General features: G+C 38.6%; 1 protein-coding gene across 2 annotated transcripts; it reads right to left on the reverse strand.

Annotated features, from left to right (window-relative positions):
* Nucleotides 1-1298: 1298 nt before the first annotated feature.
* On the reverse strand, nucleotides 1299-18184 carry LOC137117001 (carbohydrate sulfotransferase 1-like). 2 transcript variants are annotated; one of them, XM_067495628.1, is made up of 3 exons: nucleotides 17830-18184; nucleotides 17059-17103; nucleotides 1299-16229 (listed from the first exon to the last, which is right to left on the reverse strand). In XM_067495628.1, exon 3 carries the CDS (start codon nucleotides 16181-16183, stop codon nucleotides 14897-14899), a length of 1287 nt encoding a protein of 428 aa, XP_067351729.1. In that variant the 5' UTR covers nucleotides 16184-16229; nucleotides 17059-17103; nucleotides 17830-18184; the 3' UTR covers nucleotides 1299-14896. The 2 variants fall into 2 exon arrangements, with proteins under 2 accessions (XP_067351729.1, XP_067351728.1); XM_067495627.1 differs by lacking the exon at nucleotides 17059-17103.
* Between the last annotated feature and the right edge of the window lie 6544 nt (nucleotides 18185-24728).

A 24728-nucleotide genomic window follows, 5' to 3' on the forward strand; every position in this document is an offset into this window, starting at 1 on the left:
TATATTAAAAGTTATCAATTAAAAAATACAGTAATTGACAAAAGAAAAGTATTTAAAAGTTCCAGCTTGACAGAGAACTTGAAAATATGTCACTCTGTATTAACTGCTGGGGGACTCGGTTGCCATTTTGGGATTTATGCAGGCCATTGACCTGTGTCTGCTAGTGGTTAGAATGCATATCTTTAGTTTGGCTAAAATTTTCAAATTTGATTGAGATTGGACGAGATGAAGCGATTGAAAAGGGAACCCCCCCCCAAAGAAATGAAATCACAATTGCAAGCAATAGTTTTTGGAAATAAAATAATAAATACATTACCAATTTTCCGACTGTGGCGCAGGAAGGTAGAGCAGTTGTCCACCAATCTCACAGTTGTTGGTTCAATCCCTGGCTCCTCCAGGTCACATGTCGAGCAAGACACTGAACCCCTAACTTAGTTGCTCCTGGTGTGTGATTGTGAGTGTTAATGGGTGAATAAGAAGCAGTGTAGAGCGCTTTGAGTGCCAATAGGTAGAAAAGTGCTATATGAGTGCAGAACATTTACCATTTGGTACAATGATAATTCACATGCCAGCAAACTACAATTATACATTCAGTAGTTGAATACCTTTGCAAAAGTTTGAATCATAGTTTTTTTGTGATTAAAATACACCCAGTACTTGCAAAAGGTTGATCTATTGATCTATTGATCTTTTTTCCCCTTTACCAAGCAAAGGTGAAAATCAAAATTTAGGCAACTAATTTATTCATTGGTAATTCATTCATTGTTCATTCATTTATTCATTGCTAATTCAATCTTTAGTCATAAGTAATTCTTCTCAGCAGGATTACGATGCTTTTAAAACTGATATAACTTTAAAGTAAAGTACAATCTTATCCTGAACTATAAACTTTAATGGGTACCCTTTACTCAAAATAAACAGATTCCTTCTCAGTCAATTTTTCATTAAACATGATAACCTTATACCAAAATCATAAGAAAGACTGAGGTTGTTTCTACCAACTGTGTTAATATATAATTATTGTGAAAATAAACACTTGAATATACTGTACACTAAAACACAGAGAAACCTGTCGTGAATGTTTTATTCAAACTACAAAGTCTTAAACAATTAACGCTGTAAAGTCGGCTTGTTTTGTTTCTTATAAACTTAATCAGCCACAGTAGTTCATTTATTCAAGAAATCAGTACAATTTAGAAAAACATGTTTATAAGATCAGACGATTATAACTAGTAATCTTAAATTGAATAAGCAAGTAAAAAACAAGGGAAAATAAGTGAGGAAATGTGGCACTGGTCTCTGTTCATGTCCAGACAAGGTAAGCCAGCCAATCAGCAGGGAGTCAAATGTCAAACTTTATATAAAATAACTCTTATGTACAGGTTAACACAATTAAAAAGTGAAAACAGCGACACTCATCCATCCAGAAAGACAAATAAAAGAAAATGACTACGTACACACACACACACACACACACACAAACACACACACATACACACCCAACAATTACACACAACATTAGAAACACCTGTAAAATCTAATTCAAAACAGTACAGTAGCTGTGCCATACATTCTAAGTTTTCACCAGCTATATTTATAAAAATGAATGAGGGAGGCAAAACTTCAGAACACCAGAGGAGCAAGACCAGAAAGAGCTGGAAACATCATAGAAGGACAAACCCCTACGTGGTATGTACCACCGGCAGACATACAAAGTGGTAATATTGAAAAATCCTACCAGTGGCTGGACAAGGCTGAATTGAAAGACACAGAGGCACCAATCCCAGCAGCACCAGAACAGGCTTTTAGTACAAGAAAGACAGGCTGCGATCTACCATACCCAGCAGGATTCCAGGTGCAGGTTGTGCAAAACGTCTCAGAGATAACGTAGCACATACATAACAGAAGGTTGCAATATGTTAGCAGGCAGGGCATGCATGGAACACCTCAACCAAATGGCTAGAAGAGTTTACAGAAATATATTAATGCAAGTTAATGCTGGAAGCCTCAAAGTCAAAATGGCATACATGTCAGAAGTGTACGTTTTGGAAACAACTACACACTTTTGTATTTCTGTTTTGTTAGTTTTATTAATTAAATTGCTGTATATGGATCACAAAACCCCCAAAAATGAAACAAAAAGAAATAACTTTCAGGATATTTGAGCACAGAATAATGGGTCAAATAAAATCTGCTTGTTAAACTTTACTTTCACCCATAACTGCCAGAAACATCTGTGGCATTCTACTGATGAGTTTTTGCATATATTCAGGTGCGATTTCCTCCGACACCTTATGCAATACTTCCCAAACGTCTGCTGTGCTGATTGTGAAGTGTTTCCAAACTCTTTGATCCAGCTTCTCCCACACCAGCTCGAAGGGGTTAAGATGTGGTGATTGAGCTGGAACTCACATGAAACCATTCATGTGAGTATCCAGCAGCTACTTCTCTTAATTCTTGAGGTCATTGTCTTGCTGCAAGATAAAGTTATCCTCAATCAGTCATTGTCCAGAGGGAATAGCATGGCTCTGCAGTATGGATTGGTATCTATCCTGATTGAGGATGCCTTCCAAAGCCCACTGTTTGTGCATCTCTTATGCACAAACAACCTTTTTTTACAATTTGTCAACTTCAGTTGTTTTTTTCCTCCCATGAGGCCAGTTGACCTGCGTCTGCTTCTTACAGCATCTGCGCACACTGGTTTTTTCTCTTGTTTTATTCAATGATGCAGTCAATTCGTGAGCAGTGAAGCATCTGTTTTTCTAGGAGGACACTTGTAAGTATGTGTCTTTTTGGGTGGATGTGCACCTAGGTCTTCCACTGTGTCTTCTGTCCTGAATGGATCCAGACTAATGGAGCAGCATCTCTCTGGCAAATATAGTGTACACCTTTTACAGAAATCTTTAATTTCTTGGCTAAGTCTCATAGATAACAACCTTCCTTACTCAGCACAAGTATCAACGGAAAATATTTTTAAAGAAAGTAGTTATGTTTGGTCATTTTCAGTTCCAATTTACACTGAAAATGACAGGGTTCAGGTTAATAATGTTAAAGGACAAGAGTTCTTCAAACAGAGATTTTTCCTAGACAAGAGTAAATTTGTCTATATACTATAAAAAAAGTCTGTGTGAAGATAAATGTGCCTAGAGCCATGTGTTTAGGCTGAGGAGTCTGGAGAACTGGCCAATGCCTTGACCCAAGATGGGGAAAATATGAAAAAAATAAATAAAACAAAAAACGGCATGGTGATATTCCAGTAAGGTCAAAAAAGATTTTCAGGAGTTCAGCAGTTCTGTTGGCGTTTGATATAATTTGTTTCAACTTATATCTACACGTTTCACCGGGGCAGTGGCAACAGTGGAACGTCCCATGATAAGTTAATTCATTTTGGTTAGTTCAGACAATTACTGTAGACAATTACACATACCAGCATTTACAGGCAGGTCAAGTGTCTGATAAGAACTAATTAAAACCACTAAAGAAAAGCCATTTTAAGGGAACTGATAAAACAATGTGTGTTTTCACTGAATACTTTACCCCAGCTAGGAAGCTCAACATTTTTGTAAATCTTTAGTGAACTTGCTTTGTTATTTAGGTTTACTATACACATTTACAGTGCATATTCGTCATGCTTTGTTGTTTTTGATGCTGCAATGTCTCTTATGTCTAGTGTAAATTTTCTAAATTTAAGCTTCAAATAAAGTCAAGCTTCAGTTACTCTGCTAATCACTCACTTTGGCAATTTGGCAATAATCAGCTGATGCACTGTGATTTATAGATTTAAGGATTGAGAGTGTAAAAATGCACGGGCCATTACATACTGTTAGGAAGCTGTAGTACCATTATGTATGTAGGTGCTTTATACATAGTTTACTGCAATATGGGGAAGAACCATTTAGATTTAGCATAGGTATTGCTGCTGCACTAGAGCATTGTCTCATTTGGTCAGGTATAAGCTAAATAAAATGTCCCCCGAAATGGGAGGCAGATAACATTGAGTCCTGTTCACAGGATGGTATGCTCTCTTCGTGAGACACCATTTTTATTTCTGAATAGATGCATTCTGAATCAGTGGGCCTTATTTATTTATTTTTATTTATTGGTTTTTAGCTTGTCACATAAAAACCAACTCTGGCAGGCACAACCTAGAATTTTGAAGTCAAAATGATACCCATCTGGTCTACCTGCAAGGTGTGGATTGATCCATTAAATCAGTGTTGCAGGTTGTGCCTGGGGAAATTGGCTAAAAAGATACACTCATGCACACAGTCTGACACACACACGCACACACGCACACAGCAAACAGTGCAGACCAACACAGTAATCACACAACATCTATCTCTGTGCTGAAATATAAAGTACCATTCAAAAGAAAATGCCAGATTAGTTCATGATTTTTAATCAGGAAATGTAAAACAAAACACACATTCACCCAAGCATGAACCCAGTCAGATTGTGAACCTGCTGCAATTAAAGAGCAGAAGGAGGCTGGAGGGAAAGAGGTTCGCATGCAGAGCATTGGCAGTACCACAAGTGGACCAACCTCTCCCTGAACCCACACAAATGATCCTACAAAAACACACAGGCACAAACCCATAAAATATGTTCCTTGGTGCCCTCTACATGATGGAGAAACCACAGATGTCCACCATGTCCTGGTGATTGCTGCATGTGGTCTTTTCAAGCTGAGAAACAAATGTTGCCAGGGTCACTAAATCATGAAGGTCATGTGATGCATCATCCTGTCATCGAGCCCCTGCTGCTGCCCACTACAAACTGTGTGCTGTGGATATATTGGTTACTCTTTGATGACCCAGGGAACGGCTGTAAAAGCACTGGAAATAGCAGCCAAGCCAGATACATGTCATACATGTCATCCCGCAAGATGACCCAGACTCTTTGAGGAAGTCTAGATGCCCCTGAATTAAATTGCAACTGACTAATTATGAGCAGCTTAATGCAACCACAATCATAAGGTATGAAGATATGTTGCTAGATTTTTTTTATCATAAGAAAACCAATAAAAAGAAATATTATTAATACCTCCTCATTTCTGGGGTTGTTCTCTGGCACTGACACTATGAAACAGCTCTTGGTACTGTGGTTCTTCTGGTAAACCGTATGAAACAAACATGTTTCGTGTAACAACAGATATAGATTTTATTTTATTTTAAAGCTAAAAGGCATGCCACAAGATTTTCTTTTCAGCTATGCACAGGCAGAGGCCATGTGCTCTATAGCTTCATCCCAAGTCAGTAATGCTTTCTTGGTTGTTAACCAGTGGATTAACACAATTTTCTCCCTGGAAAGTAAGTTCCAGTGCTGATTATGCTGGGTGTTTGAATTCGTTTGTACAAGATAGTAGTAAGAAGGAAATGGGAAAACAGCTGCTATAGAGGAAAGCAGTTGCGAAGGGAGTGGGTCGGCAAAAGACACTGTTAATCCTTTTTTTATTACACTTTGTCCAAACACTGAACCTCAGCTTGTTTCAGGTACATCTCTCTCAGCCCTCTGGTGTATTTGACTTAAAATAGGACTGGTTTAACCTGTAGCTTTTGTCTTAAAACATGACTAAATAAATTCTCCTTTTCTGAGCAAAAGTCACAGGATCAGTTATTGATGTATTTTTCATGTAATATATGTAATTTAAAAACTGTGTAGATGAATGTGTTTTACTGTAATATACTATTACACAAGCTTTTCTGCTCCAATCTCGACAGTTCAGAATACTGCAGTGCATGTAGCTCTTGAACTGGACCCAAAAATATAGCACATTACACCGGCCTAACTGCCACCGATTATGTGGCTGTTATAGAACCTCAACATCTGACATGTGGGCACATTTCATTTTTCCCTTTTTTGTTTTCTCCATTTAGTGCTATCAACCTCAGTAGAGGAGCTTCCTCTCTTCCTTTCTGAAGTTTCTAAATATATCACTCTCTACAGCTGTTGCTGTAATGAATGACCTGAAAACAGCCAAAAAGGGAGGTTTGACACGTGGTATGTATGTAACAGGCTTTCCCTTGCCAGAATTTTTCCTTGTTTTTGCCAATAAAGCAACCACAGCAAATTGATCTGAGAAGGAGAAAGTGAGGAGGATGCATCTGCAGACAGGATATTAAAGCAGAAAATCATTGAAATTTAACCTTATTGTATTCGCTGCCCAGTGATATTGGTATATATAGAACATAAGTGAATAGTATTGGCAGAGGAGTTTTTTTCTATTTTATTAAGCATATTGTAAAAAAGTGGATTAGATTTTTCATATAGAATCATCAAAATGTGTAAGGTGACAATAATAATGTCATTCATAGTATAGGGCACTTCTCTTTAAAGAGCATAACAATACTACTGTATTTCCCTCGTGGAGGTTCTGACACATTTAATATTTCGATTAAGAATGTGATAAAGTTTGCTTTTCTGTAACTTAATAATTATGTAGTTACTGACAGATGTTAGACAGCCATTAGACAAAATTTAAAGCATATGCAAAGATGGACAAATGATCACTCCAACAGTGTTTAGATATAAGAAATGTTTAGATATGTTTATATATAACTAATGAAAGCGGCATATGTTTGTAGGAAACATAAACGCTGGCTGTATTATGCTCAGATTTAATGATTGAGTTAGTACATTATCAACAGCAGATGCAGGAAGAGGTGGCTGGGGTCAATAGCAGCTACAAACATTTAATGTAAGGAAAAAGATTACAGTCATTATTAAAATTGTATGTATTAAACCACCCAGTGCCTAGTTTCTAAGCGACATAACATATACAGTTAATATTTTATAAAGAAACGTCAAATGGTGCTGAAATTCTGAGTGAATGAGGTTATCAAGGTTTAACTCCAAAAAATAGGTCTGACACAGACCGCCTCGAGCATGTGCGTGCACGTAAGAGTGTGTAAGTGTAAATGTGGATGATCCTAATTGTATGACACAAGTATGTGCCACATAATGTTACTACCCAGTGCTACGGTTGTGCGTTCAGCACCTGCAAACACTGCCAACGGGCATACACCATCCTTACATTTCAAGGACTCGACACCTCCGTTACCCAGTCAGCGCTGAGTCACAGCTCTACTCTACCAAAATAACTGGGACAGGAGAGGAAGACGAGGTGATTGTGGGTACTAAATAATGTACAGTGGGAGGAGAAAAGGTTGCTTTTGTTTGTCCTGCAGGCCAGGATCCTCTAAGGTAACAAAATACAAGGGATTGACAAAGGTAAATGAAAACTGATTTCACACCGAGCTAAAAAATGCCACACAAAATGCAACTGATTATTATTATTATTATGTATCTTATTATTGAAATTAAATGAAATGGTTATACTAGTGGATCACAATACTACATCTTCTAAAGATATTGATCATAGCAATGAATCCATAGAAGAAGATATATATAATTTTTTTTTATTTTACCAAGACATTTCAGTGCGAGACCTTCATCAGGTTCGGGTGAAAGCACCAATCAACATTAATCATGTTCACAAACTTGGCCGATTTTGATATTTACTGTGCAAACGTTTTCTAAAGTTTTCACATCCGGATGCTACCATAGGGAAAAGCAGGAGCAGGACCATACACGACTATCCAAATTTTGGTGATATCCAACTATTACAATATGATTGCTAGACAGTGGAAAGAGATATGAAGAAAAATGTTTTCCCTAGTTTTCAGACAACATGAAAATCTGATAAAGTATTGACAGTATCTGGGCTCACATCCGGGCATGGAAAGACTGCAAACCCAGTGTCTGCAATCATCACCTGAACTGTCAGTCAGGCAGTTAAAGGGGGATTACTATGGCAAGAATTACATGTTAAGTACCGGGTACTACTTTGATTTCTTTATGAACTTTGAAGATGATCTTCGAAAGCTTGCTAACTGGTAATTGATTTGTCAAAACATATGCATACACTAGCCACAAATAAACCCAGGATCAGACAAACACACCGTATGTTAACACGATGTGTGTGTATCCTCTCAAGCTTTAACATCATCTGCAGCCTTTGGTTTATGTAACGTGGCATAAATTTGCTCAAATCTGCACTTAATGCACCAGGGCACCAGTTTCATCTTTAGGGGTTTTAGTGGCAGTTTGAATCTGGTAATGTTCTGTATCATCACAGAATTGCCTAAAGCGCTGTTACAAAGCACATTGCTTTTGACAGTAACTTGGAGCTAAAAACAAGATAGTGTGACAGCAGCTTCGAGATCTTGAAAACTGGATAAATGAAAAGTGGTGAAATACTTCCCTTTCAATAGAGGCCGGTTGCAAATAAAGTGCAAATAACACGAATCAAGGGATATTCTTTACCTGGTGTCAAAAGTGCAAGCTACTGCTGGTAATTGGAGTAGAAGATTATTTCTAGGCTGACTAATCCCTTTAAAAACCTGCACTTCTGCAACTACATACAATCTTATATTCTCTGCATGTTTATTTGAGTGTTTCATAGCTCTACCTCTATTTTTCTTATTGTGGGGATGTACAAAATAAATATGTAACAACAGTGGGAAATTATAATTTCCTCTTTCTTTTTTTTTTGTGGAGTTCAGGGTCGTCACAGTGGATCGTTAGTCCGTGTGTTGATTTGGCACAGCTTTTGATGCCCTTCCTGATGCAACTCTCCCCAATTTCTACCGGGCTTGGGACCAGCACCGCACGGTTGGGGTTGGGAATGTTGGGGGTTCAGCGTCTTGCCCAGAGACACTTCAACATGTGGTCGTGAAGAGCGGGGCGCCCACTCTACCAACAGAGCCAATATCTCCCCTTTTCCGCAACATTTCTATAAAAAATACAATACAAATTACAGCCCAGTTAATACAGGTTTTACGTGTTTAACCCTATAACCCTATAAGGAAATGTAGCAAGCCATGAAAAAGACTGTTTTGGTCAGGTTTTAACACATAATATTACTAAAGAAGTCCATGTAATAACACAGTAACCACTGTAAGCTATGATATTTCATCATGAGACAATTAATGAGGGGTACTAAAATGATTACATAGGAAAGTGAGTTAAGAAGCTCTCTGGAGTATGTGCTGTACACTCAGGCTGTGGGAAAAAAACTTAAAGCCATTCTCTATGAAGTGGTGCTCATTCAAGGAATATTAATCTTTTATACTATTTCACTTGGCAAAAACCTAGAGTAGAAACAGTGTTAAAGAAAATACTAAATCTTTAAGTGAAAACAAGTAGGCTACATATAAATAAATTGTATTTACACCTGAAACACACAATTTAATACAACTATTATTGTGACTTGTGCAATTTAATCACTTAAATCACTATTCCACTACATTAGACGGAGACTGTTTCTTTTATATTTAAGAAGTCAAACAATCCTAATGAGCTTTGAGGAAAAGAAATAGGGTTAAAGGCATCAGATGAACATTTTTCCCATTGGTATTTATATGCATCATAATATTACTAGTTGACAAAGCTGAAATAGACCAGTCTGTGATGTGAGGAGTTGTTTTCTATGTTTCTAAGTGTTTTACTTCTAAACAATCTCACTGGCTTAATATGTTGAATATAAGCCCTCTTATACTAAGGCCTAGCAGTTATCACATGCAAATCAAACATACAAACGTACAAATTACGCTGCAAGGCTGTCTGACGTTGCAGATAAATCCCCACTATGAATGATTATCCTACCTAGAAAAATATTCCTGTACTTATTTCCTACATGTGGATGCAGATGGGAAAGCTCCTGTATGTTAAAAATAGATGCCATGATGCTTTCATTACATATTTTCCAGACCTGCATCACTGCTTTCATTCACCACTCCATCACTGCACCTCTTAGAGCACTGATTTACAGCCCCAATGTCTGAGAAAACAAATGTGTGCTTGGTAGGGGAGAGTTTGATCGGGATTTACGCCCTTGGCCAGACATATATACCCCACCACCCAGGATTACTCGGTCATGTTGTGCTGGTAGTAAAACACAATGTGTTCACAGCACATATTTGCTATTTATTTGTGAATTAAATAACCTCACGCTATGTCACAACTAAATATTTCCATGATTGCTATATTCCCTGAGCTCTGAGAGCTTCATTTTTGGATCATGACTGCTCATACTTGTGTTCTAATCTCATTTTGGCTTTTCAGGCCAGCTTAAGGGAGAATTTGAGCAAAGGCAGAAAGGCTACAGAGCCACAGCTGACCACAGTGACGTCAGCTGCACTGACCAGCCCAATCACTGCTGCAAGCACAAATACACACTAACGCACACACACCCTCTCACTCACCTATACCCACATTTCCACGGGGGAATTAACCATCAATGGCTCCTCAGTGTGAATGTATGTGTATGCATGTGTGTGTGCAAGAGCGAGATAAACAGAGAGAGGAAACGAGAAAGAGAGAGACAGAGAGAGAGAGAGAGAGGGGGAGTGAGAGAGAGAGAGAGAGAGAGAGATCGTAACCTACGCAAGACAGTTGCAGCTGTAGCTCCTAGCATTTATGGGATAGTAATTTTCAGTTTTTCCTCTTTTCATTTCTAAATAAGATCATACACGCTGTGAGACGTGGTTTAATATATTCAATCTTAAGTATGACAAAATAGATTAATATGAATTAAGTAATAATAATAATATAGTAATAATAAGTAATTTATTCAGTGATCATATTCCAAGTTATGTTTTATATCAATTTTACACTTTGAATTGTTTTAGTAAACATGCTTTGTGCAGCAGTAAAAGTATCCAGCAGTAAATGTGCTAATGTCCAAAAATGACCTAAAGTTGGGATTTGATTTTAATCCAACCATAAAAATATATTACCTACGGGGATGAATCAGTTAGAATATTTTATTTTTTAGTATTTCAATTCAAAGCTGCTCTCGTGGTGCACTGGATTGCTAACTACAGTGTATAATGACCTGGTTGCTATGACTTTCTTTTGCTGATCTGCTGACAGCTTCAATTAAGCTCCTCATATTGCTTCTGAGAAAACCCAGCTCGTAAACCCCCCCACTGCCATTTTACCAGCAATCAAATAACAACCTGGACAACCTGTGCAGAAATGTCGAACAAAGCAATCTCATGATTTTCACATGAATAGTTTTGATTGCAGTGCTCAGCTCTCATTCATAGTACGGTGCTGGGAGGAACATCAGTGGTCACCCGAGAAACGACTGATTGACTTATTTAAGCTGCTGAGATTCAGAGTCTAATGCCATCACAAATCATTCACACAGGTGACTCGCTGAAGGGTCAAAAACTATACATGCTTGTCAGGACATAGTAATGCTTTCAAAACACATGCCCTATGCAGGCAGCGTGACACTGACTTATTTAAGTGCAATAATTCACATGGTTTGGTCTGTTCAGTGAACTATTCAGTGAACTATAATATGACTAAACAGTAGAATGGAAACAGTTACATGCTCACAGATTTACACACACACACACAAACAGACACACACACGTATACAAATGAGAAGAAATGTGTGAAGTACTAACAGCATCCTCTCAGACTTCCTTTGCTTAACACTTTATTGCTGCACACTCTTAAAAAATATAGTCTTTCAGCAGCGTTTGTTTACTAACATGTAGTTTAGCTATCAGGATGTGTTCTGTCAGTTCAGCTCAGTAAACAGTGGACACAATGCAGCAAATGTCTTTCTGCCCTGTCATGCAGTCACACAGGGTCAGATTTTTAAGGTCACATTATGAGGGGATAAGAATAAAAAAGAGAAAAGAGAGAGAGTGAGACTTACGCAGGAAGAGGGGGATTTGCTGTACTTTCTTCCAGAGGCTTTTGAACCATATGTTCAGCCCTGGGACACAATAAACAACATAAGGGGCTCAACAAAAGCCCAGAGATACACCAACACATTGGAACACAAATGGAAAGTAGGCTGCAAACTGTGTGTGAAGGTTACTAGTATAAGTCCACTGTTAGAAACAATGAGCGAAGTTGAGTTATCAGCTCAAAACTGTGTATGTTCAACTGTGGGACTATTGCCAAACTGTCGAATTATATTAGTTCCCATCATTTTACAATAAGTAAATTAGATAGATGCATTTTTGAATAAATGTATGACCATAATAAGAGATTTACTGGCACTATATTTACAGGCTTAATACTGACTGCTCCACAACAACTTGTTTTTTAAGGAAAAGTTTTAAATTCTGGTAAACACATTCATTTAATCAATTATATTAGCAAATAGACACATTTCCCAAAATCTCAAATTATTAATTTAATTGCTAAAATATTTCTATGTACATAAGCCCAGCTTTGCTGCCTTTTTCAAAAAATGACAAGCACATCCAGAAGATTCAGAGGCAAAGTGAAAAACAGAGAGTAAGCACTGAAGCAAAGGAACAATCCCCTGAGAGTTCTGTAAGAAAGAAAGAGGTGGATGATAGAGAAAGCACTGGCAGAGAGAAAGAGAAAGAGAAAGAGAGAGCCACAGAGAGAGAAAGAGAGATAGACAGAGAGACACAGAGAGAGAGAGACAGAGAGAGAGAGAGAAAGAGAGAGAGTTTGCCTCCAGCCTCAGCACAGAGGAGGATCAAAGGTTTGTGCTCTGCATCTCAATGGACATCCGGTCACCAATACTGATGAGGCCAGGCGTGTGATGCTCCATTCACAAGGTTTATATCTTATGGGTAAACAAGTGGCCATTGCCTGGAAATCAATGGGTGTCTTCCAATGCTATTTCACTGCAGCTTGGCATTAAAAAAAATCTAAATTCAATGTCAGATTTGTAAAAGGCTTAACTGACAGAAAATCTAAAAATTCAAGAGTTTCATCAGGGTGACAATCGGAGACGTACTGTAGTTGCTCATTTATCAGAGCTGCAGCATGGTTGCACCTCCACTGGATAAAAAGTAACATTTATTATGTGTAATTACTTCTTCCTTAGTCTTGATTTAATTTTGTAAAAAAAAAATACAGTCATGAATTATTTCTACCCCTAAAATAAGCTGTCTTGTTTTTTTTTGTGCCATGTGAGTGAAGTCTTAAATGCACCATGCTCATCATATTAAGTTCAGTGTTTACCAATAATCACTCTGAAAGGTGCTGCTTTTTACAGGTGCATCCTTCCACACATCCTTGACAGTTTTGTTGCTACCTATTGCAAAATGACATTAAATTTTAGCTGTTAAAGTAGCAGAGAGAGATGTTTCTAAATACAGTGCGTAGCACAAAATGATGCATTATGCACACTAACTGGAGAGAAATTTGTTCAAACTAGCCAGGGCATAAGCTGGTAAACACACACAGTTAAATATAAACCAACTGTTGGAATGTTTACCAGAAACACTGTTATGTTTGTGCCAGTTGGTGATCTCAAATCCATATTTACTTTAGCGCCAATAATGGTCCAGGAGTCCATCAGTATTACACAGCTTCTATTATGATTCATTTTACAACGAGTAAGTCTGGCAATTATTTAAATTTTATTTGTGCTTGAGTTCAGGAATGTTGTGTGGATTGGATTAGAAAACCAAAAGCCTATTTTAGTTCAGCAATAAATAAAAACAAATAACATTTTGCTTTGGGAACTATTGAGTAGGACAAAAAAAGATGGACACATTGCTTTACTAGACTGTAGTGTACCGGATTACAGCACTAACCTTAAAATCTTCTGACTGAAACAGTATTTCAACTGCTGTGATAATGATCAGAGGCTTTGTCTCCAATTGTGCACAGTCATTAATGAAATACTCTACATAAATCATCCACTGTACATATACTTTATGAATGTGGTTGCATTGTACAGAACAGTATTTACCACACATCCTGGAAAAAAATAGGACCCTGCAGTGCAACCTGTTCTACAAAGACATCTTCCTCAGTCATGAATCTTTCATGTGCAAGATAAACATAGAAGCAACATGAACTGTCGAAGGAGCCATACTTGAGAGCAAATGCATAGAGTACACTATTTATATTTAGGCATGTTTTCTTTTTTCTTATCTTCACTGGGAAATTAAAAAAAGAAAATCAGATGACTTAATTTTATAGTGTCAGTGGTTGACAGTGGCATAAACATGTTCAAATGAAGACAGGAAAGGCTGCATAAATTTCATACTGAATGATTGAGAATAAATTGATTAAAGGCATTAAAAATAAATAACACAATCAATTAAGTTGACAAATACAGTACTTCATTAGAACGCTTCAGCATCTACTTGGATTGCAACCTACTGTACATTCTTTTTTTAAATGCTGAAGTCTTTAAACATCATGTATTCTCTAAACACCTATAGTAATGAAGATTTCAGTATTACCTCTTATTAGTGTGTGTTTTGCTATCACAGATGGTTGTAAATCCTCTGATGATACACTCGTGACCTCCGGTGGGATTCTGTCCCTTTAACTTGAGAGCCTATTAATTGCCTGCAATTATCTTTCACAAGCGTGGCATCTGTCAGAAGTATCTCATCTCTTCCCACGTGGATAGAAATGCCATATTGGTAAAGGTTGACTGCAACATTCACTATTTATTGCACAGTAGGTCTTATACAGTCCAAATTTGCAATTACAGATCTAAAAGAACATGTCTGCTTTGCTGAACCCCTCCCGACTCCTTTCATATGTTTTTGAAGGGCAACATTTCACTTTAGTTGAACAGCTTGCATACAGGACATTAATGAAGACAGTACCTTGCCTTGCTTCTATGCATGGAGCAAATTAAATAATGAGACATCTGTAAACTAGCTTGTTGGATTACTTTGTGTGTAAAGTGTGCTGTTTTGGAACATTGGGGAATCGTCTGTAGTTCATTCGGTGCATTAAAAATGTTTAAAGTTTAGTGCAACGTTGAAGAAATGAAGTACAGAAAGAAAAACCAACAAACTAATGAAATGATAAGGCAACAATTATAAATATATCAAAAATAGTCATTAGAGAACTATCTTTGTTACAAAAAAGGTACAAAAGTTTTGTCCTGTACCAGTGAGAGTGACATATTTTTCAATTCCTCTACTGATTTTACAGCCTTGTAGCCCAGCTGGTGGAGTACTTTCTGACAAACAGTCTGTGTGTATTCTACCATGTCGTAAGACAGTTTCAAACGCCAGCTCTCTGCATTAGCGGCTGAATCTCTCACTGTACCAAACTTGTGTTTTGCTGAGGGCTCATTGCTGCCCCGAGTGTTTGCATGTATCCAGTCTTCCACGTTTTTATCCATAGGCAGCCCCAGATAGTCATAGATCTCCTTTGTTTTTAGAAGGGGATTTCTAGCTAAATCCTCATACCGAACCAGCATGTATTTCCCTTTCAACCAGTAGGGATGGCTGAGACCAGTTGAAACAGAACTGAGAAAGTCTTCACAGACAACCGTGAGCTGACTCAAGTCCAGATTATATGGCCTTCTCCCCGTGGCCCTCCAAATACGCCAGAGACGATACGTATCCCTGAATGTCTCAATCCGTGATGACAGGATGCCACGTGGGTCTCTGACAAGTTGAATCACTTTAATGTTCAGCCGTGGGTCTTCCACTAAAGCACGTAGATCTCCGATCTCCGGGACACGAACAATTTTGATTGCTATGTGCCGTTTCTCGCGGCATGCCTCCGTCGCTAAGGTCATGTTTAGAGCTGCACATTTCTTCACGCAGTCCCCTTCTTCCACATTGATATCAGCAGGTCCAAAGGCATCACACACAGGTTGCTGGCACAATGCTCGGCTGGCACCACGACGGAACAGTTTATCTGTTGTGTGGTTCGTTGGCGTCGGTTTGATATAACTCTCCAGGAAATACAGATCGCAACCGTACAAGCTACGCAGGAGGTCTCGACTGGCACCCAGCATCACACGCCGGTCTGCAGCATTGCGGCTGTGTGACAGACGTGGAATCAGCGTAGTCTGAACATGATACAGAGGCTCAAAAAGGTAAAACACCTCCTGGTTCTGGTTGAGCAGCTGGCCAACAAATGAGGAGCCACTACGGGTGGTGGCCAGAACCAGGATGTGTGTTTTACGTGTGGCATTGGTGGAAAAGTAAGGGTAATCATCACAGCCTCCACTGCCTGCTGCTCCTCGCTCAAAGGGAGATTCTGTCTCCTGGCCCCCGAGACCACAGTTCTGGGGGCTGGGCAATGGGCAGAGCTGGAAAGGCTTGGAGGTAAGAGTCCGGATGGCCGTGTACTGGATGGCAATGGAGGCCAAGGCCAACAGAATCACTGCCTTCCAGGAACATTGCATGGCTGAACCACTTCATTTAGACACAGCGGTCCATGCCAGGTCCTCCCTGTGAAACAAAGAATTTTATGTCTTTTTGTAATTTCAAATCACTTTATTGTTATTTGTCTCATTTGTGGTTCAAACAGTTCTGTGAATAACTTTCTCCATGTTATAAAATCTTACATAAATTACATATAAAATATTACAGAGTAGCTCTGATTGCCCGAAAATCACTATTATCTTACATCTTTGGAAACGACACAGAGCAGCAGAGAAAGAATAAAACGCAATAAAACTTCATTTAAATATATTAATTAATACTGGGACAACTTGTTTTTTAACTGACTTATAGAACTGAGTATGAGTCATCAGCGAGCTGAATGGGCTACATTTTATTTATGATCCTTGGCCCAAAAGACTGTATTGTCATTCACGTTGGTACTTATATGGAGGCAGGTTTCCAGATAAATATTGAAAATGAAAGAACAAATTGCAGTAAAATAAAATCTGCTGTATCAATATAACGGTGGAATTGGACTCCTGTTTCACCTTCTGTTGCTACGGCCTAATTGGACAAAATTACATCTGATAAAGAAGGCAGGTCCGAGCCCTTGACTTTTGGTTGCTTTCCAGTCATCTGACAGTGACTGCGAAAACATGACACCCCAGACCTCAGTGAAATGAAAGACAAAACAGGCAGTTTCCAGAACATACGAATGGCAACAGTTTTTGTTGTTTCCATGCACCAGTGTTTTAAAATAGCTTTTACTGGAATATTAGAGCAATTCTCTGTATGTGCTTATGAGTTCAAAAATAGTTTAGGACACAGAACACAGAGTACGTCACCAAGTACCCCATACTTCAAGACCAAAGTGCATTAAACCCCTTACACTCACCCTTTCTGACTCTCTACTGCATCTACACCAAGGACCTTGTTTGACCTGATGGAAAAGTCCAAGCATCTTTCATCAACAAACAAAAAAGTCAATTTAGACAAAACAGTAGTTTCAAGCTTCAATGCCAATGTCATGTCAAGGGGAAACGATGCTGCAAATGAAAAATTAGATACTTGCATAGAAAATCTGTCTCTGTCAGGATCGGACTTTTTAAATAATCCTGTAGTATTATATGCAATGGCCTTAGCACACAGGGAGCATTGATGGTGTAAGTAAAATATAAGCTCACCATCATCACTTTAGAAGCCATGCATGACAAAATAGAAATCCTGCATCAGTATATCTTATTCGACTCTGTATCTCAAAACTGCCATAAAAGCAGAGAAACATATATTCTCCATAGCCTTCAGTCTTCTGTGTGTCTTGGAGAGCTGACAGTGTTGATGGTTTGCTTATTTTTGCAACAATATAAATACTGACTCCCATGGCCACAGACAGCAACGGAGGCGACTTATGCTTAAAAAGAGCATCAATTCCTTCTACTCATAGACATTTTGAATAAAATAAAGCTCACTATACTGCAGCTGGAAGGCTTCCTGACAGAGATTTTCCGCGATGCAGACATTCTCACTAATGCTGATAAGACAACATAGAACAAATGAACGCATCCCACCCAGCGGCAAGTGCTCCAACAAGCAGTATATGAAATAAAGCCTGTGCACATTCTCTAGTTTAGCACAGCAAAGTAATTCACACTTGTTATCGATATACCTCGTTGGTGGAATTATCATGATGCGCTATGCCTCCATGAATCGCGGCTGGGCTCCCACACGTCTTTTCTCCGTGCGCTTCTTCGCATGGAGGAGAGAATTCATGCGCTTGGCAGAGCCGTATTTTCCATACAAAGGTGGTGGTGCAAGTAAGTTGAACGTTTGGCTCCAGACACAGACAAAAAAAGAGAAAAAGTGGCAAATTAACGTGGCAGTACGTGCGTTATTATTAAGCAACCAGGCGGTGAGGCTGACCGGGGGGAGGCGACGGCTGGGTTTCCTTAAATGATGCGCAGAGGCTGAGAGTGTGAGGTACACAAGGACCGACTGTCTGGACCACCCCAGACCCCTCCCCCTTTCCACCTGCGTCTCTCTCTCTCCCTCTCTCTCTCTCTCTCTCTCTCTCTCTCCTTTTCTCCCTCTCTCTCACACACACACACACGGACATTAGCCTTTTCCCTGCCACATCACACACTCACTTATCAGCTCTCTTCACCCAGCCACAGTGGCAATGACTGCAGTGATTCTATCAACTATTTCGTTTGCATTAAATGCAAATGTTTAATAGTTTTGCATAAAACTTTATCTTTATGATTTTTGTAACGATTAAATGGCTTCCTGCAGGTTTGCTTACAGTTATAAATGTAAATCAGTCTGCTTCTACATGTATCCCGCGCACTGTAAGGCATTTTAAAATGTATTTTGTGGCATAAACTTTATCATTTATCTCTGACCTGAACTCGTCACATCAGCATCACCGCCTCGGGCTTTGTGTTTACAAAGTCTTGTCTCCTGAGCATCTATAACCCAATTATTGAAAAGAAAAAGTGGATGGGCCGAAAACAAAAAATATTAGTCTACAAAATGCATGCTGACAAACAAAGAAGCCGTTGACAACGAGAAAGAAAGAAGTGAAGAATAAGAGGGATCCTCACATTTCAATTGAAGGATGGATACAGTTTCAACAGGGGACAGTTGCAGAGTGTAATTTCTCCAATCAGTGATGTGCTATGAAACAGATTCTGCTCACAAAAGGTTAACCAGCATAATTAATAAAGGCTATAATTGTAATTGTTTTGTTGAGTTTTAAATGGCACATGTGTCCAGGTTGTTGTGTCAAATTAGCATACTGAGTTTTACCAGGGACTAACACGCTCATCAATTGGCCAATTAGCAGTGGAAAGATTAATTATTAACATGTATCTAAAACGCTTTTTTCAGACTCTATCAGACTCTAATGACTGCTCTGATAATCTTTTTCTGTCAGTACGTTCACAGTGAGGATGTTCTGTTTGGTTGTAGTTATACACGGGGAAATCAGGTTTATTAATAAAAACGTGTCCTAGTGACAGCACTGAAGTGATGTAGATTGTGCAGTGTGGTATTTCTATTTTTGCTAACACTACCAGTAAAGGTCAGTCATAATGTCATACGTGATGCGATGTGCTTCTCAGCTGGGTACAGAAGCCCCAAAGATCAGTTGTGGGCTTGGTGGCAAATTGGCTCTAGTAGCCAAATCGCGTTACTATAATTTCTGCGTTGATCACGTGATGCGTAGGGGCCCAATCGAAAATCAAGGAGGAGTGGCTGTAAATTTTAAGTTTTAGATTTTTCTGAGTGTCACAAACCCTAAAAAAGGAATCATATTATGATCAGAATTTGACTCATCATGTCAATTATCATTTGGAAAAGCTATAAAAGCCATAGGGTTCTGTTACTTTTTCCATTTATGTGTGCAGGACGCAGAGATACTAGTCTGGAGAGAATCTCAGAACATATCTTTATAGGCTCAAACACCTTGAAGTGTGAAAACATCCAGGGAGTTATTATGGCTGGAATCCTGTAACTTATTTGTCAGAATATGTGCCACTGAATTCACTGAACAAAGCTCTTTTGGTGTATTCTTGCACAACACTTGCTGTAATGCAGCAAACACATAAGAAGATGAGAAAGAGTGAAGCTGTTTTTGTCCCAGCTTCATCCTGAAGGATTCAGTCACTGTTGGTGTGGGAATACAAATTCTAAAGTTAAAAAGCAATAGCAACCATTGATAAAATAATGAACTAATCAAAACGGCCACAGATTGTTAAACTGGTTAAGAAACGCTAGTCATTCAGAGTTTTACATTAGAGGTTCTAATTAAATAAAGATGAAATAAATGTAGAGAATTATGTCAATAAACAAAAGTAGCAACATGGCATTTTCTGCTAGTATTTATTTGTGGCAGACTTCTCTTTTTTCAAAGTTGATTGTCATGTGGAAGCTTTCCATACTAAAATCACCAAAAACCAGGCCTATGTGATGTAGTCAGCTTTGCATTCAGGGGTACTGGACCATTTTCAGGAACAGAACAGCCTGTCACAATAGCAGACCAAGGGGAATTGGTTCTGTGTTCCACTGGCAGAGGTCAATGAGGGAGGTAAAAAGCTCTGAAGTGGCATAGTGCCAAAAATAGTAAAAATCACCCTGAGATGCAGGCGGCTGTAGATGTCGATGAGCTGTTGGTGCCGACACGTCACCCATTGTTGAATAACCTTGTGAACACAACCTGAATTTTAGCAACATTGATTATCACAAGAAGATTTTATTTGCAAAACCTCCAGTAAGAACTGAAAGAGCGTGAACAGAGCAAGATTATTGATGACAATGTCATCAACACTTCTAAACAACCATTTAAAGTTGTTTTATGTATTGATTATAATATAACTGTCTGTGCACCACCCAGTGATGTAAGAATAGTAAAATAATATAATGTGTACTTTATTACATTTATTATAACTTCCCCAAATATTGAGATTTGTTATATTTGCTGTTTTAGTGAAATAGCCCTGTTATTGATTGGCAGCATGTCCAGTGTCTTCCCCACCTCTTACTCTGGCAGCCAAGATTGGCTCTACCAATGTTTCAACTGCTATACTGTATAAAAGTAACTAAATGATTTGTTGTTAAATGTCTGTCAGATGGGATCACAGGCTGGTTTCTGAATAATATATTTATTGTATATAGTATTCGCTTGTAGAGATCACAATGTGCTTTGCAAGGCATTCATCTGCCTCAAAGTGTCACATCTTTCTTGTTTACAGTCACATTTATCTGGCCTTACTTGGACGGACTGTGAAGTTGTTCATGTATTTGTATTAACCTTGCAGATGAAAGGCCCCTGGATGTGCTTATAGCAGTGCCACAAGGAGGCCAGTGAAGTAGCAGCTATACAGCTCTGATTCCATGGCTGTCCCTGGAGCGTTGATGTCAATGAACCCAGGCTGTGGAAACCTTGTCAAGGGACACACTCGCACACTGAGGCTGGGCATCTGCTGCAGCGTGATAGCCTTTCAGTGCATTATCATACAGGGCTATTGTTCTTGAGCATGCTATAAAAGGATTTGTAATAGATTCATAATACTGAAGGCTAAATAATGTGTATAGAGGAGCACTGGCTTTTTTTCCCCCACTTTGTCATCTTTATGCCAGAATGCACATGGTGACAGAAGCTGGGTTTTTGTGTTTAGCATTTTTCATTAACAACTTGGAACTGCACGCACACAAGGATATCAAGGGATTGTCTTGTTCCTATTTACAAATAGGAGAAGGCAGAACAGAGAGTTTCTTGGAATATAAAAACCATGTGTGTTGGTGCTATTGGTAAAGCATCTGACAACCATTTCTTAGTTCATAAAATATTCTTTTTATAGGTATTTATTTACTTTTAACTGCACTGAAAAATAAGAAAAGGGCAGTACCTCCAACCACATGTTTTGCATGTACATGTATTGTGCCCATAAGAAAGTATTCACCATTCACCAACATTGAATCATTGTTGATTTAATTTGGCTTTTTTGACAAAGTAAAAAAAAAAAAGGATTTTTCACGTTAAGGTAAAATAAAGTAATCTTAAATATATAAAACGGAAAATAATCCATTGCATTGGTCTGTTATGTTGCTTACCCCTAGCAACTTGGGATGTAACAGTAATCCTTTAAAGTAACTCTGGACATCTCTATATGGAAGGTCAGCCCGTTCTCATTTCTGAGGCGTCAAAAAATGTTGCTTTGTTTAGTGCCTTCTGCGTTAAGTGCTAACGTTTTGGTAATCGTTGGTGAGTTGGTGATTGAAGCTCTGAGCTTTCAGTGTAGTTAATTGTAAAACCAGTTGCTTCTATATTTGACGCCTAAAATAATGACATATAATATGAAGTGAAAAAGTGTCATAGGGTGATTGATGGCACAACAACCCACAGGACTTTTCCACAGGAGACCAGGGTTTCAACTCTAGTACGAGATGTTGTTTGCTTTATTGATGAATGTGACGCACTTGGTCACTATACTAAGGAAGTACATGTGTGCTGTTGTCACTGTTTGTAGGATTTTGCCGAGGCTTGCAGAGTTGTACACGTTGTCTGGAGATGTGCGTTGACCAAGCTGATTGTATAATGTAGGGAGTCAGGATCACAATGGGATTAGAACCTGAAACAGGAAGAATGAAAAAGTAGAACAAGAAACGTAGGAAGGTCCAGTTACTAGTGAATCAGAATCCTGGCAACATCTACACAGTGAAGACAAAAGACCATGCCAAGCACTAATAAAAACATGTGGACGAAGACTTGGAAATTTTAATTTATCTAAATCATCCAAAGCATTGTAAAATCACAAAGAACAGCTTTCTGGAGACATAGTTTTAATAATCCTCATGCGATCATGATGACTGCAGCTTTAGATGAGAGGTGATGAGGCTGATTGCGCTCACATTTTATGAAATAGGTCAATCAGTGACTCTTTTCTCTTTGATTTGCCTAAGAGCATTGATTTGTGTTTGAGTCCTACATCCATTCTCATCAATAAACTTTTAAGAGAGAGCAGAAAGCAAGTCAAGAAGGGATCATGCTTTGAGCTCACACAGATAAGCTGTCTGTGAACAGGCCACTCGACACTCCACTGTGTAAGCACACTGTTTTTTCTTTGACCTCTTGCTTCTCTGCCTGTGCACATGACCTGCTTATCTTTAGCACCCGTTAACATCTTCTCAGGTGTTCTCATGCCACCATTCTCACAGTCAACATATACCCAGTGCAACTGTACATTTTTTAACTCTATGGAAAATGGCACATAATTAGAATTTGGTAATGAAATACAGTGAACATGATAAGTTTATATATAGAGTAGTTTTGGTAAATACTGGGTTTTGTAACTACAGTCTTAGAAACAAATGCATATGATTGACTGCTTTACTAATAATGTTTGTTAGTTTTAGAGTTGCTGCTGTTGTAGAGTTAATACATTTTTTTTTAATGGTAGTAATTGTAGTTTCCAATTACACTTCCACCAAATTACATGGGTGTTCTGTGATTTGGATGATGCAATTACTCTGTGTTGTGGAAACTGGGACAAAGTGTTCTAATTGCTCTGTGTGTGTGTAAGGAAAAGGAGGGTTTTTGGTTTGAATTAATTGGAATGAAGGCTCTAAGTGTCTACTTTGCAATTACATTCATTTCCCAGAACTATACTTAGGCTTTGTGGTTCTTTTCTTTGTGGTTTCTTACTCAGCACAACACCTTGCTAGTTGCCAGAGTCTGTCATGCTTCTGTATTCTGATGAAGAGAATGAGGTTTGGGCTTCTGTTTAGTATTCACCAAAAATAAGAACTGCCCAATCTGCATCCCCTGCACTGAATATGTAAGCGACCTAAAAAAGCTCCCATCTTTTCACTTCTATACCAGCAATATTGCACTGTGTGCTACAGCCTACTTAAGATTCCAACTAGACATCAGTCCCTTAGGATGAGCTTTATACAGTGTAAACCCACAGAGCCTTGGCTGTTGTTCTGCTGCACCGGCTCCTTTGTCAAAGGTCTCCATTACCAGCTAGACACACATATATAGCATCTTGAGATGCATCTTTATGTACAGTATGTGATACCAGATTTGACAAATGACTTCATAGTCTTGGAAAAAATAACAATATGGCATTTGAAACATACCCACATGTGCCTGCACACATACACAAACAGACATAGAAAGAGATAGTTTGCTACTTGAGCACCTCTTTCAGGTGATTTTTCAAATCAGTAGACAAAATCATGAACAATATCGTGAACAATATGGACAGTTTAAATCCTCACTATACAGTAGGTGTTGCAAGTCAAGACCGTCGGATGCAGGAATGCATCAATAAAAAACTGTGTCTGTGTATGTCTCTCTGTGTGGGAGACTTGTCCAAAGTGGGGTACACCTTGCACCTTTCGCACAGAGATAGCTGGGGAAGGCTCCAGCGCCAGAGCTAACCCCATCGCTCCAGTCAAACGCTGTTTTATGGTTCACAGTTTAGGATAAGATAAGATAAGATAAAATAATATTAGGTACACCGCTATTTGTCCCACAGTGGGGAGATTTCAATGTTACAGCAGCAGAAAAAAATGTGCAAATGTACAGCAAGAATTTTTGTACAGGATTAAAAACAAAAAGTCAGGATACAGTACAGTAGTAGGAATGTATATTATAGTGAGTCACTGGGAGCAGCTCTGGCTGTAAAGTCTAACAGCAGCAGGGAGAAAAGACATCACTGTGAATACCTTTTAAATAATGCTGTAATAATGCCAAAGCTAATACAAACTCCACACCCAGCAACAGATTAACAAGAGATTCAGTTGAGTCTAGCACATTTTTATCCTTATTCTGTGCCTTTAATCATTTGCTAGACTGAACATTGGGTCGTTGGCTGGCTGGTGGACTACAGCTGTTGGCTGGAGGGCAAGCTGACAGCAAACGGTAATCTGGGTTAGTACTAAACCCTTCAAAACAACCTGCAAAATCCCAGTGTAGGATAATATATTTAAATGTTAACTATGTATCTACAGTCAGGTCAGTATATAGTTGGACAAATTTCCTTAAATTGCCTCTGTAAGCCG

The sequence above is a fragment of the Channa argus genome, chromosome 2 (assembly GCF_033026475.1).
Source record: "Channa argus isolate prfri chromosome 2, Channa argus male v1.0, whole genome shotgun sequence".
In the NCBI taxonomy this organism is placed as follows: domain Eukaryota; kingdom Metazoa; phylum Chordata; class Actinopteri; order Anabantiformes; family Channidae; genus Channa; species Channa argus.

Bases quoted from the DNA above. Each gene is read 5' to 3' on its own strand.
- LOC137117001 (XM_067495627.1), bottom strand. From the start codon at position 16,183: ATGCAATGTTCCTGGAAGGCAGTGATTCTGTTGGCCTTGGCCTCCATT.